Source organism: Aedes aegypti, chromosome 1, assembly GCF_002204515.2.
Source record: "Aedes aegypti strain LVP_AGWG chromosome 1, AaegL5.0 Primary Assembly, whole genome shotgun sequence".
NCBI lineage: Eukaryota > Metazoa > Arthropoda > Insecta > Diptera > Culicidae > Aedes > Aedes aegypti.
Window position 1 is genome coordinate 215,191,948 of NC_035107.1, and position 15,767 is coordinate 215,207,714.

The 15,767-nt window shown below is 40.7% G+C and overlaps 1 protein-coding gene across 1 annotated transcript in view; it reads left to right on the forward strand.

Moving 5' to 3' along the window:
• The window catches only part of LOC5574629, a 56,645-nt gene that overhangs the window by 23,583 nt on the left and 17,295 nt on the right, over positions 1–15,767 (forward strand). The window contains exons 5-8 of the mRNA XM_021857538.1: positions 3,260–3,286; positions 3,347–3,676; positions 3,811–4,116; positions 4,193–4,528. Coding sequence (XP_021713230.1) covers positions 3,260–3,286; positions 3,347–3,676; positions 3,811–4,116; positions 4,193–4,528 — 999 coding nt within the window. The remainder of the gene's footprint in view (positions 1–3,259; positions 3,287–3,346; positions 3,677–3,810; positions 4,117–4,192; positions 4,529–15,767) is intronic.

Genomic DNA, 15,767 nt, shown 5'->3' on the forward strand with positions numbered 1-15,767 from the left:
GGGAGTGCAAGCTAACAGGTAAATTGCTTGATTTTTTCACTCGTTTTCGAGCAACCTCTGTCGCATTATCCTCTGCTGTAGATGTTCCTGAAACCTATTGTTGTTTGTTCCAATAATCGCTCACGCAAAAAAATTAAACAAAATTTTAAAGAAATGTCGATTTGCGTACACAGTCTTCTTTATTGCAGTAGTAGCTATGGTTTGACCATAACAAATATCAGGAAAAAAAAAAACGAAATTTGAGTGGTTAGAATCCGCGGCTACAAAGCAAAGCTATGCTGAAGGTGTCTGGGTTCGATTCCCGGTCGGTGACAGAGCGTGACAGAGTTTATGAACAGATGGAATGACTGTCAAACCGTAGGGCGCTGACTTGTTACTTGAATGCTAGTTGGAAGAATGTTGAATTTATCGAAGATATATTGGAAATACTAGAGAAATAGGATCGTCACATACAAGACGCGACGCGAGTTGCGTAGGGGTGAGATTTTAGTGTCGTCTGATGTGGCAGACTTGGTCCTGAGCGTATCAGTCGCTGAAGCTCTGCAAAGCCTGCGTCGACATTTGGAACGAAGCAGAGCACCGCCTAATCACCACGAAGTGTACATCTCCGTTGCGCAGGTCTGTATGAGTAATAATTTCTTCACCTTCAGGGGAAAATTCTACAGACAAACGTTCGGCTTTAGCATGGGCAGCAAATTTTCACCTCTTATGGCAGATGTGTTCGTGAGCGATTTTGAGAACAAAGCTCAACACCATAAAACCATAAAACTTCTTTGTAGATGACGTGTTTGCCCCTGTGAAAGAACGCTACCTTGACCAAACATTAACCATGCTAAACTCACAACATGAAACCATGAAGTTTACAGTCGAGAAAGAGCAAGATGGGAAATTGCCCTTCCTCGATCTAATGATCAGCAGGAAGGATGACAACACGCTGAGTTTTGGAATTTTTCGAAAACCCACTTCCACCGATCGGCATATTACATCCGATTCAAGCCATTCGGGTGCCCAGAAACAAGCAGCTTTCCATTCCATAGCACACCTACTCTTCTTCTTCTTTCTGGCATTACGTCCCCACTGGGACGAACCTGCTTCTCAGCTTAGTGTTCTTATGAGCACTTCCACAGTTATTAACTGAGAGCTTACTGTGCCAATGACCATTTTTGCATGCGTATATCGTGTGGCAGGTACGAAGATACTCTATGCCCTGGGAAGTCGAGAAAATTTCCAACCCGAAAAGATCCTCGACCGATGGGATTCGAACCCACGACCCTCAGCTTGGTCTTGCTGAATGGCTGCGCGTTTACCGCTTCGGCTATCTGGGCCCCCACACCTACTCTACAATGTGCAATTAATCTATACTGCTGCCGAAGTGAATGGTTACGAAAGGAAGTGTGTGGACAAAATTTTCCAGAAACACAAACTCAGAAAGCAACGCCAACATGTTACAACATTAAAACCAATTAAAGAAAAAACGAGAAGAGTCAGCCTGCCATTTTACCCTAAAGTAATTAATCCTATTAAAACATCATTGCAACGACAAGGTATTCAAGTTGTACATAAAAGTGACAACACGCTTCGAGACCTTCTAAGCAACCTGAAGGATAAAGTTCCTCCCGACGATCAGTCGGGTATCTACCAGATTCCATGCCAGGATTGCTCTGCGGTCTATATAGGACAAACCCGGCGTAAGATAAAAATAAGGTTAAGAGAACACAGGAATGCTGTGGTTTCCAATAGAACAAATGAATCCAGCGTAGCGGTTCATGCATCAAACTGTAACCATAGGATAAACTGGCAAGGTGCGAAGTTAATAAAAGCAGTAAGGAAAGTTTCGCACCTAAATGCATGGGAGTCCATGTTCATCAATAAATCTGAAGAGCTGATGAAAGAAGACGAGCCTTCGATCACGTCGTGCCTCTTCAACATAGCAGACATCACAATACATTGAAGAGCAAAAGCATCTCTTCGTTTTGAACGTATACGATCAACGTACGAAATCATCGCAGTCAGTCGGACATTGTCCTGTAGATGGGCTACATCGCGCCCGAAATTGGTCGACAAAAGTTAAATTTTTTAAAACTTTTACGATTGTAAGAACGATAACTGTTGTGTCTTGTCTCGCGTCGCGTCTTGTTTGTGTCGTTTAGTTCTTACGTTAGCAAACACCGCAAAATGAGAAATAGGATTGTTACTGAAATTAATTGTTGAATTGAAATACCGTAGAACTATTGAACTATTGATGCTGAAGTTGGAACAAAGGATTCTATGAAATAGCGCACAAGTTGTTACATACCGTGAGCTACTTGCCGTTATATACAACCTAATTTTTATACTGATTATTCAGTGTCAATTCAGGGTATTGGGCTCTGAACTGTTTTGATTTTGCATGGGATTTTGACGTTAACTGGCCTTGTTGTTTACAAATTTTATGTAAGACTAAAAGAGAGCGAAAGATTTGTGTGCAGAGCCCCATACATTGTAGGGAGTTTGGAACGTTCGAAGGTTGAATTTGTAATTCGAAGACTAAATTCGTAAGTAGTAATACAAACTCGTAACATATGCGAAATTCAATTATTATATTTTTAGTTTTGAGTGTGTCGAAAAGCAGTACTTCAAGAGATAGTTTCATCAATATGCTGCCCGAACTTCTCCCAACAAATGCAAAAATAGTAACTTTGGCAAAGAAAGCTCTCAGTTAAGCTGAGAAGCAGGCTCTGTCCTAGTGAGGATGTTAAGGCTCATAAGAAGAAAAAAAGAAGAAGATGCAGTAACAAACGCAATGAAAAATATTTATGAAAGTTTTTCAAATTATATTTATTTTACCGCTGATCAACTATACTTGGAGCTACATTGTGACATTAAAATAGGATTGATCGCCATAATAGCTATTTTATAATCAACATTTGAGCACTTAATTTCTCTTAAATCACCGGGATCTGGTGCACTGATGGTACGATCATGCGTTTACTGCGAACACCTTTCTTCGTACCCGATGAGCGCATTTGATTTCTTCCGGGCAATCCAACCGGAAAGAGGATGATTTTCTCCTTCTAATTGCCTCATTTTCTACGCCTTTTTGAAATGTTGGTGCTGAATAAGCTTTCTGAACAACACTGCAGTAGAGTGGATAGTAAGAAAATAATTCAGATTCAACTGTGGTGTTGTTTTGTAATACTTGACGATGCGATTCCATACTTATTGTGGGCAGTGTATGCCACGAGTAAATACAATAATTCCTCTTTTTCTCATATTTCAGATGCTCACATTAAACCCCAAGAAGGAGGTATGATAGTAACATGCGTCAGCTTTGAAAATTGTAGTAATACTTTTTTTTTAATCTAAGTTTCAGAGAAGAAAAAACCCAATGTTCCATGGGCTTATGGAAGCGGCGCAGATGATTTCCTCAAAGATCTACTGAAAACTATGGATCAAAACATCAAAAAGGATAAAGCCAAAGCTGGTACCTCAGAGCCACCTCCTGGTGCGACAGGTCCACCACAGGCGAAACAGGCTGCTGCTCCAGCTGCCAAGCTCAAGAACCCTCTTGCGGGTCTTAAAACAACTACGGAAGCAGAAGCCGGAAAGTCGACAGCAAATAATGACAAGGCAACGGCGGGTCCTGCAGCTTCCTCAGCGTCAGAAAATAAGGACGATAATAATCCGTTGGTGGAAGGTAATTACTAACCCCGCTAGCATGGTCTCTTCTGAAGTCATTTGACATTTCCACAGTGATATTTGCTCCATGAAACTACTAGAGGCTCTAGAAAAACCAGAAGATGATTACAAGAATTTCCGTTTTTTTTTTAGATTCAGAATCCATTCTGGGCACGAACAGTATATCCATAGGCAACTTGCCCAAAGGCATCGAGGAAAACGATCTTCGCGAGTTGTTCCAACCTGCCAGGATGAAGACGGTTGGAATGTACTGCAGCAAGGATCCCTACTATTCGTCATCGTCCGCGGTTGTCAGTACCGTCACGAAGGCGGACGGGAAAAAGATCCTAGCCCATCATCACGACCTATACCGCGGAAAGCGAGTCCACATCAAGCATACCTATAGCGGATTTGAGTTTTCGGCTGAAAAAAGCCTCATGCTTAAAAATTTGCCACCAAGTAATACCCATCTAGGTTCCCAAGATTTCGTAACATAATCACACTTCATACCCGTTTCTCCGATCTCCTATTGCAGATGTCTCCGAGGAGGGCATCATGGAAGAGGTGCAGAAAATCTTCGGCCCAGATTCAGTGGAAGACGTCAGCAAACCCACCCATCACTACGCGTATTTCGATTTCAAGGGCGAAGTAGTGGCCCACAAGCTGATTAATCGGCTGCGGGGAGCGCTGACGCGTTTCAAGATCGATGTCTTCCAGCTGTACGCGAAGGTGCCCAAAAGGTGTTTAAACTTTCGCTCGCACGAGCGGCGGTCATTAGAGGAAGTTCGCAACTGGTATGGAGCACGACTGGCGAACGGCGCCCCGTCCGACGAGGAGGATAAGGATTTTGGCGTACACAATGCTCACAAACGTAAGTGTTTCGGATAGAGTGAACTGCGCTAGTAACCAATTTGCACTTAAATTCGCCATTCACGCTAATATAGTGCTATCATACAGCTGACATGCCCTATATTAGCCGTATAATAGCCCTATAAGATCTAAAGGCGAATTAGCGGGCTATGGTTATATGGCTGGCTTGTTTTCCAATTGTAGACCACAGTGCGGGAGTCCATATTTCTGATATTACATTTGCTAATGTCTGTCATGTGAATAAGAAATCCAACTAACCTGGGTCTGATAGTGGGTCTGAAGCTCACGGGAGGCGGCGTACTCGTAGCTGTCCGTTCCAGATGGAAAGCAAAGTTAATCGAAAAAGAATCGTGGAAATGTCTGGAACAAGTTTGGGTGTCCATCAAGCTTGGCGTTCGATCTCTTTTATTGTGCACGCTCTACATTGCTCCTGATCGAGTTCGTGATAATGAGCTCATAGAGGCGCACTGTGACTCAGTCATCACTGCAATGGAATCCGCCAATCCCGTCGACGATGTTTTCATCTTGGGCGACTTCAATCTACCAGGCATTTCGTGGATATCATCTCAAAACGGCTTCCTTTATCCAGACCCTGTACACTCTTCTATGCATGATTGTGCAGTCAGTCTTCTAGACAGTTACAGCGCAGCCACACTAGCACAAATCAACCACGTGGTCAACGAAAATAATCGTAGCCTGGATCTTTGTTTTGTTTCTGTGCAAGACCAAGCTCCATTCATTGGAGCGGCACCCTGTGAGCTTGTAAAAGCAGTACCGCACCACCCTCCGTTGATTATTGCCGTTGAGATTAACCAGGCTCATGATTTCGACAACTGTCCTGCTGGTGTGTCGTATGACTTTTCTAAGGCGGATCACCGTAGCATAGCAGCCGTATTGGCCGACATCAACTGGGATAACGTTCTCGATCTCAGAGACATTAATACTTCTGCGCAAACTTTTTCTCACATCTTGACATACGTCATAGACAGACACGTGCCGAAGAAAGTTGTCCATCATGACTCCCGCCCTCCATGGCAAACTAGCGAATTGCGAAAATTGAAATCAGTCAAGAGAGCAGCTTTAAGGAGATATACAAAGTATCGGACACCTTCATTGCGAAGCTACTACCTGAGAGTCAACTACGAGTACCAACGTGTCAGTCGTCACTGTTTTTTGCAGTACCAGCGGAGCATAGAACTGAAATTTAAACGCAAACCAAAATCGTTCTGGAAGTACGTAAATGAGCAGCGCAAAGAATCGGGCTTTCCTTCTTCGATGGAATGGAATGGCAAATCCTCGTCCTGCTTACAGGAAATCTGTCAGTTCTTCGCTAGCAAATTTTCCAGCGTATTCAGCGGGGAAAGTATAAGCAATGATCAGGTAATTTGTGCAGCCAACAATGTCCCCATGAATGGCCAAACTTTGGGGAGTCTTGATTTGGATATCAATGATGTATTCAGGGCCGCTTCGCAGTTGAAATCGTCCAACCATCCTGGACCAGATGGAATTCCCTCAGCATTTCTCAAAGAGCATATCGGAAATTTGCTTGCACCGCTCTGTTGTTTATTCCGAATATCTCTTCCTTCCGGAATTTTCCCTTCCTGTTGGAAAGTGGCAAACATGTTCCCAGTGCATAAAAAAGGAAGGAAACGCGACGTGGATAATTACCGTGGTATTACGTCCTTGAGTGCTGTGTCGAAGTTATTCGAGCTTGTTGTGATGGAACCTTTGCTTTCTCATTGCAAACACCTGCTGGATTACGATCAGCACGGATTCATCGCCGGCCGCTCAACAACCACTAACCTACTGTGCTTCACTACTTTCATTACCGACAGTATGATCGCTCGAGTGCAGACTGACGCTATATATACTAACCTGTCGGCCGCTTTTGACAAGTTGAATCACGATATTGCTATTGCCAAACTTGACAGATTTGGCGTCTGCGGTAATCTTCTGAGCTGGTTCGGTTCTTACCTAACCAATCGTCAGCTAAGAGTTGTGATAGGCGATTGCAGTTCCGACAGTTTTCACGCTACATCCGGTATACCACAAGGAAGCCACCTGGGACCACTGATTTTTCTGCTTTACTTCAACGACGTTCATCTTGTTATCAAAGGCCCCCGCTTATCGTATGCAGACGACCTGAAAATATTTTTACGGATATGCTCTGTTGCCGACTGTTTATACCTACAGCAGCAACTTGATAGTTTCGCCAGTTGGTGCTCGCTGAATGGAATGGTGGTTAACCCCACCAAGTGCCCCATCATCACGTTTTCTAGAAAAAAGCAACCAATCACGTTCGATTATAGTTTGCTTGGCACGAAAATTGAACGTGTGTATCACATCAAGGATTTGGGCGTGATCCTTGATTCACAGTTAACGTATAAACAGCATATCTCGTATACCGTCAGTAAAGCGTCAACGACTTTGGGATTCATCTTTAGAATCGCCAAGAATTTCTCCGACATCTATTGTCTAAAATCACTCTATTGTTCTCTCGTGCGTTCCACGTTGGAATATGGTTCCGCTGTTTGGAGTCCTATTTATAATAATGGCGCAGAAAGGATCGAATCTGTTCAACGCCGATTTCTCCGATTCGCACTCCGTAAGCTACCTTGGAGAGATCCATTCCGCTTGCCGAGCTATGAGAGTCAATGCCGATTGATAGACTTGGACCTCCTCCGGAACAGAAGGGACACATTCAGAGCTTTAACAATTGCAGACGTTTTTCTGGGTCGTATCGACTGTGGGACAATCCTGGAGCGAGTCCATCTAAATGCCCGTCCACGCTGCCTCCGGAACAGCGTCATGCTGAGATTGCCTCTAACTCGAACCAACTACGGACTTCACGGAGCACTTAGTGGGTTGCAGCGAGTGTTCAATAAAGTCGCATCATTGTTCGACTTCAATACCACCCGAGAGATGCTTCGCCGAAGGTTTTTATCATTTTTTGACGAACGAAGAGTTTAATTTAAGTTTTATCTCTTGACTGTTTAGTGCTTTTGTCAAGTTTTTGACTTCTGATTGTTTTATATATATTTTAGACATCATTGGGGCTACAATTTGCCTGTTGATGTGTTTCGAATAAATAAAATAAATAAATATGCAATCTGAACTGTGGTTTGCTAAAAATGGAGTTTGCAGGGCTGGTACCTAGCAAGTCTCTCTTTAGAGACTTGGCCTCTACTTTAATGCAAGTCTCCACTGGTTGGACCAGCCGGGAGGTGGTATTGTTGGCACGGAAGGGATGTGGCGGCTGCCGCGAAGCGTTGCTGAACGGATGGCTTCTGGCCAGCGGATGCCGACTGGGGGGCTTGCTGGCGATGGTTTGGTTGTATCGGCGGTAGATTCGGCACTTGGTACCGGAGCTGCCGGAAATTTGGGCAGGTCGAACGTGTTAATCGTGTTCTCAAATTTATGTTGGGTAAGGTATCTGAGCCAGTTCAACATTCCGTTTGGACTGAAATGCTGAATAAAGTGGAATTTGCTACGAATAACTCCGTTCATTCCAGTACGCACCAAATTCCTTCTATTCTGTTATTCGGTGTTGGTCAAAGGGGACGGGATACTGATAGTTTTTCCGAGTATTTGGAAGATAGGTCAAATTCGGAAGAAATCCGGGATCTACCGGCGTAGCGTGAAACTGCATCCCGTTACATAGAAAATTCTCAAAACAAAAATTCCGCTTCGTTTGATAAAATTTATGCAATACCACATTACTTTATTGAGAGCGTATATGTTGTATACGGAACGTTGATACTATGATTGGGACCAGGGCCGTCTGTTTCAATTCATTGAACTCATTTTCAGTCCTTAACTGACTGACTCAAGCTTTCCTTTCGATTGAAACTCTACTGTTTCGTTTCAAACCGACAAACATTTCCTTTCATCGCAGCAAGCATAGTCTTTCATTTCTTTCATGCTGCCCACGGTAGACATAACAAGGTAGGCTATTCCCACGTGTAAACAACGATTTCCGTCAAAACATGTGTCGTCATTCCTATCGTCAGGCACGAGGCCTTGATAGTAATGGAGAGCAGGCCTTGCTTTCTTTTGCACTCGTTCGAGTTTGCGATAGGAATGACGTCACTGCCAAATGTCATTTTACCTTGCTTCTTTTTACCGTGGTGCTGCCTGTGCGTCGCGCGTCATATATTAGAGCCTCACCGCAGCGAGCTGGTATTTCAATCGGTAGTCTCTACACTGAAATAAGCTTTGAAGTTATGACAACCATGAACAAGTTTTTAAATTTATTATTCCAATCACGATTGAGCTAGCAAGAACGCTTTTTTTGCGTTTTGTTCTCTCTCGATCCAACAGCATCGATAGCCGAGCGGTAAGCGTTCGCGCTTGACAATCGCAAGATCCTCGGTTCGATTCTGGCCACTGCAAGTTTTTAACCATGATATAGTAATTTTTACTGTCGAAATGGTGCCATGGTAAAATTGAATCCACAAAATATTTGAAATAAATGCAAATTTATTCTGCACAAATCAAGTGGCGTTGTGTTTTTAATTTAACCCTCTAATATAGTAATTTCAACTGCAACGCTGTTCTCAGTGTAACTTTAGGAGCAGATTAATTCAAATAAACGACGTGCTGGCCCTGCATACTTTCTCTATCTAACAAATTATATACATTACTATTGCAAAAAATAGGTAAAATTCGAATTGAAACATTTTGATAGATTTCATCTCATTTCACCTTTCTTGTTCGCTGCTTTCAATCAGGTGACGAAACGAATGAGTGGTGAAAGAAGAACGAAGCGACGCAGTTGTTCGTCAACATCGAGACGAAGCAACCAAACCTTCGTGTTTCACAAAATGCTTTCGAAAATGCATAGCCCTGATTGGGACTAACAAGAAAGTTATTCTCAAGTATCGAGGTCCACTTCGTATTCATAAGGTACTGCCAAATGATCGTTATGTTATTCGAGATATTGAGAACTGTCAGATATCTCAACTTCCTTATAGGCCTATTCACATAACGTTCTAAAACAGCTGATCGGGAAGCTCTTTGACAATAAGCCATTTTATGAGACGTTTCGAATCATATGTTTTTTGTTTGTTTACAAGCTTTGAAACTTGCTGGCGGGCCCATTTATTTACGTTTGGGAGGAGCTCATTCATTAATGGCGTGCAACGAGCTTTTCAATCTTCCCCAGTAAAATTAAGATCAGCAGGTAGCATCAGACATGTAACCGCGTAGAAAAATAGCCAGATAGAGACGAAAATGTCATCACCAACTAAAACGTTACCAGCGCCATTCACATATCATCCTAGTGTATAAAACAATAACAATGAGCGACCCGCCAGAAAACGTCAACCGACTGTCTCGTAAAATGGCTTATTCTTCTATGAAAATGACAGCCACGTGTATGCACCGGTCCTCCACCGATGTAAACATATGCATAGACGGACCTGTCACATGAAAAGGCCTATAGGTCCGTCTATGGTCTATGCATTTGTTTACATAAGTGGAGGACCGGTGCTAACACGGAACTGTCATCTCAATGGAAGAACTGTCAAATAGCTTCCCGAACAGCTGATTTGAAACGTCATGTGAATAAGCCTATGACGGTATAATTGAAGCTGCTCGTATACACAGCCAATTCAGATTACCGACCCCAGTAAAATTTTACTGGGTTTTGGAACTAGGGCAAGTGTACCATTAGTGGTGCACCTAAGGGAAAACTGCTAAAAGACGGTGTTAAGATCATGAAATATATGATTTTAACGTATCATTCGATAGATCTCAAATCCTTCTATCATTCAAATGTATAAAAATCACGATTCATTTGAAATTTCCCTGCAAAAAGCCTTGCACCAATAATAGGAACACTGTTCCTTTAGTGGAGGTATATTTTAAGGATGGTTCCTTTAGTGGCGCAAACCATTGATTTCTTATGGGACCCTCCACTATGGGTACTGATGCACCACTATAGGTGCAAAGGAGCAAAAAAATTGAGCAAAATAATTGTTTTAAATAGTTTTACGGTTAAATTTCATGAATATTATTCGATTACTTGTATCATTTTCGCATCGTACATAATACAAAAATATCACATAATCATTTATTAGCGCGAAACATGCCAAAACACACTACCTCCACTATTGGAGCTACCTCCACTAAGGGAGCGTTTGCCCTACGGTTTTTTCGGTAATTTTTTACGATTGCCGAAAAAACCCAGTAAACCAAAATATGTTTTGATTGATGGAAATTACTGACTTAGTCAGTAAAATTGTAGACCGTTTTTACTGGCTTTCCAGTTTCCAGTGCTTCTTGCTTTGCTCCTTCGGAATTTTTTTTTTATTCAGAAATCAATACAAATTAAAACCCAACCGACATGAACATGGACATCGACATGCATTTTTCGTGCGAATAAACATCTGCGGTATGCTCATATCTCAGTGGAAGTAATCGAAAAATGTGTGACAAAATCATTATTTGGTTGGTTTGCATACAAGAGGCAAACTCAATAATGCAGATGAATTTACCTCTTGTGTGGAAACCAACCGAATTTACCAACGTAAGCAGTTAAATCGTCCTTAGCGGAGCCTTTTGGTTGCTTAAAATGATTAAGTTTCTCACTAAATTTCGACTACTTACCACGAGAAAGCGCAAAATAGGTGCAGGAACAGTTTGGTTGCCATAGCTGGGTCTCTCGGCGCCGGACGATTTTTCAGCAGGAGATTCTCATTTGACACTTTCCCGCATGCGCAATCTGTTTGTTTTGATTTGATTTTAACGACAAGTCAGTAAAAAACATCAACTACTGAATAGTCGGTAAGTGTTTTTACTGACTTTTCGGCCTGTTAGGTAATGTAGCAAAATTGGGTCTGACAGCTACCGTAGTTCAGTAAAAAGTAAAAATTATTACTGAAAATCAGAAGTTTTCAATCAAGAAGCTGAAAGTTCGGTATTTTTTTATGATTTACAATTTGTACCCAGTATTAAAAATTACCGAACAAGCAAATCGTGATTGAGTGTGTAGATCGTTGCACGCCTGACCCAACCTCGAAACTCCATATAAAAAAATGTCAACAATTCCAGCGGTGAATGTCAACTCTAAATAAAAAAAAATCTAAAGCAGTGAGTGTCAAAGAGCAGGACAGTCAATTGAGCGTGGTGAAAGAGGGACAGAGAAGGAGAATTTTTCGTGACGTCACCATGCACTCTTCTATCAAGAGATGGGCAGACTGCAATGAGAATATATACTAAGGTGTGGAAGAAGAAGCAAAGGCTATGTATTAGTAACAAGAAAAAACGTAAACAAAAATCTAATACGTCACTATTTTGCATGGCTTCTTATGGGAGCTCGCTTGCTTGTAGTTGTGATACATTTTGCACCGTACACGGATGTCACTCACACTAAATATCGTCTTCCTCACCTCGGTATATATTCTCATTGGGCAGACTGGAGAATCCCGTAAAAAGTGAGATGCACTGAAGAAAAGCAACACTTGTCATGTGTAAATTGTTTGTGTTTTGTGTGCTAATATCATGATCGAGACGATCATGGGTCAGGAATGGTCGAGTTGTTTTATTCCGTGTGTGTGAATTTATGTATGTTACCGTAATTTCGGGTGAAATTGATCATTTTTCATGGTTTTTTCTAGTCTGTTTTCAGTAATGTTAACAATGCCAAACAACTAAATGCAGGAAAACAAGTACGAAGGTGAGCCTCATCGACTTATGTACCGAAATTTTCTAACAAATGTCATTTTAGTGTTAACAAATATCTCTAAAATAAAAAATCAGATGATCTCATTTCGGGGTTAAATTGATCACTTGTCAATGTCATATTTGTTAGTTTTCAAAACAACTCTACATGATAAATTTGAGCTCCCTGAATCCGAATATGCTTGTCAAATTCTTAACAATGCAATATTTATATAAATAACGAATAGTTAAATTTCAAGAATTACGCGGAAAACGCCTAAATGTATGCAATTTCCTAAGGAATTCGATGATATTTAACAGAAACTCAAGTATTTCAACCATATGAGCTAATTGGTACGAGTTTTGGTGATGAGATCTGGTTTGGGGATATATCTGAAGCATCGTCACAAACTTTCAGGTTTATAACATGTTCAAATCCTTGCTTATAAGTAGAAGTTCATAGGTGTTTGTCAATACTGCACCGTGCATGATTTCGAAATTTTACATTATTTTCATAGTAATAAACATTTTTTAACGCAAAAAACTTCACAACACTCAATTTGACAATAGTTACGACAAACAACGTTCATTTACTGCAGCTTACATTGATATTTGTGCTCCATTACGAATAAATTAAATCGTGTGATACGATGATCAATTACACCCGATTTTACGGTACGACTAATTCTCGCCAAGAATGTATTTTGACAATTTATAAGTTGTTAGGTACATCACGAAAACGATTTGTAAGTATCAAGTTGCGTAGAAACATTTCACAAAATTTTGATATCCGCCGTAGTAATTATATGATTCTCTATAAAGACATATTCTGTTACTTTCAATTTGAACTCGTGAGTCATCTGCTTATAAGCAAACATTCATGAATTCCAAGATAAATTACTGAAAAATAACCTTGAAATACATTGAAAATCATCTGGAAGAATCTCTATTGTAATTCCTGGAGATCAATAATCACCGCATATATTTATGGAAAAAATCACAGATAATTTCTTTCGATAAATTTCTGATTGAATCTCTATAAAAATCCCTAAAGGAACCATTCAAGTTATTCTGGTGATAACCTGAGAGAAATTACTGGTTGAATAAATGGATTAAAACTTGAAGGAAACTGAAACAATTCTTGAACTTAAAATTTGATGAAATACCTGGAGAAACTCATGATAAAGTTCATAGGGGTAATACCAGGCAAAATATTGAGATGAAAAAAAAGGAAAATCTAAGAAATATCTCTATGGAAATGTTTGGTCAGATTCTGGAAAAAATCTTTATTGAAACACAGAGTATTTCTTGGTTCATGGTAAACCTTTTTTTTTCACCAATTCTTCCATCGCTTTTTCCAGCAGTTACTCTAGTACAGGGTTTCTCAACCGGTGGTCCGCGGACCCCTAGGGGGCTGTGAGGACACTACAGGGGGTCCGTGAAGGCCTTTTTTAGAAGTGTTTTATGAGTATTGGTAAATAAACGAGAAGAATTCCTTACTCGATTTTTTTTTTGGAAGAGTTCATAGTTAGTGGAGTCTTATTTTCAATATTAGAAAAACGACTTTTTAATTACTGATAAAATAATTATAATGAAATTCTGTACATATGAGGCTCTAAGCTTATCTTTTAGTGCAAGCCGGAAAACAAAATTAATATCGTTTCTATTGATATACGTAAATTCTTGGTTGTTGGCTATCTCAGTCTTGATCTGCGAACGCTTTAATTTATTTTGCCCGACGTTTCGGCCATCTGTTGTGGCCTTTTTCAAGGGAAAAGTGGTCGTTCGTTTTGTCCTTGCCTGGCCAATTTTTTCATGAAAAAGGCCACAGGGTTTCTCAGCGAATTACTGACGGAACTGGAAAAAGATTTTTAAAATATGCAACTGTTTTCACTCAAACCATTTCCAAAATCTTCTTGAATCCATCAGCAGAATTTTAATTCAGAATTTCTAAAGATGTTTATTCCACTTTAAAAAAATATACGGATGGAACTCCCGACCTACCGATCAGGAAGCAGGCTTGGTACCACCGAGCTAGCTGTCACTGCTTTTTAGTGGTGTGCAAAAACTGAAACAAAAGGAGCTCATGCCTCCCAGAGCGGATGTCAAACGATTTCACAGAAGCACGGTGAAAATATTGCTATCACCAAACTGTTTGTCAGTATTTCACAAAGTTACAGTAAATTCGTTTTCACGATTTTTTTCCGGTGATTTCAAGATTTTTGTTGCTAGTATAGAAGATTTCACAGGGGCGATCGCTCAGTTGTGTTTGATCTTCCGACCTTGACGCTTGCTCCTGCGGGGGCCGGCGATGAGGGCAGGATCAAACATGTCGCGCGTCGGTCAAGTAAAAGTGAAAAAAAAAACCGTGATCGCTCAATTGTGTTTGATCTTCCGACCTTGACGCTTGCTCCTGCGGGGGCCGGCGATGAGAGCAGGATCAAACATGTCGCGCGTCGATCGAGTAAAGCGAAAAAGTGCCGCTTTCGATTAGTTCTTTATGATCTTCCAACATTGACGCTTGATCCTGGGCAGTGCTTCAAGAAAGCCCGAGTAGTCGTCAGTTGTTTTCCATCATGGGTCGCGCGCCTATTTTCTCTGAGTGCTTTTATATAGCCGAGCAAACGACTGAAGCTGAAAGAGGATTGTTGCTGCTCAATGATGACGGATCAATTGGTGAGCTCGTTTCATGCTACTGTTCCTATTCTATAAAATATGTATGACTGAACCGTTAATCGTTACAACGGTGAGATGTAAATATGATGTTTCAAAAAAATATGAATGGTTCGTCACTGTGAGTGTCGACATAAACTCTGATTCATAAATTATTTATGTCTAAATTTTTTTTTATTCAATACACCTTCTTCTTTTTACCTTTATTTTTGTAATCAAAAATAAAACTTTGAATGGTTCGACACTTCAAGTGTAGACTTCTGAAAGGTTCACTTTATTCAACAAACTTTGAAAGGTTCGTCACCTCAAGTGTCGGCATAACTTTTCTCTACATAGATATTGTTCATATCAAATGAAAATATTATATTTACATATAAGCATGTTTATATCTCACAAAAAAATATTTATTATGGTCTAATCGCTTATCAAAGTGAATCCTGTGACCCAACGATCCTTCCCATTAACAAACATCCCTCCCAGTAACCTTTGTGGAGATGCAGAGGCAAACACGGTCTCCAAATAGCAAAGGTTACATGATAACATTCCTTCCCCCAATCCCACCTGACTGCAAGGACGTGGCCGGGGCCGTTATTGACCCTGTATAAATAGAGGCACTGAATTATACACACTGAAGAAGATTATGGCCAATCCCAGCCGAACTTCTAGTTGATTCTTTGTGCATTTTCACTGACTTCGGTCAATCACGGAATAGCAACCATTGATATGTGTAGTCAGTCTAAGCTAAGCTAAGCTAAGCTAGTATAGAAGATTTCACAGGAAAATCTGTCATTTTGTTGTTTACAATTAAATCTTATTGATTTATATCAAAGGATCCTATGATTTATGCTAAGTGTGCAGGCAGTGATCCTTTATAAAAGTTAATAAAATTTTAAACGAGAATGTTG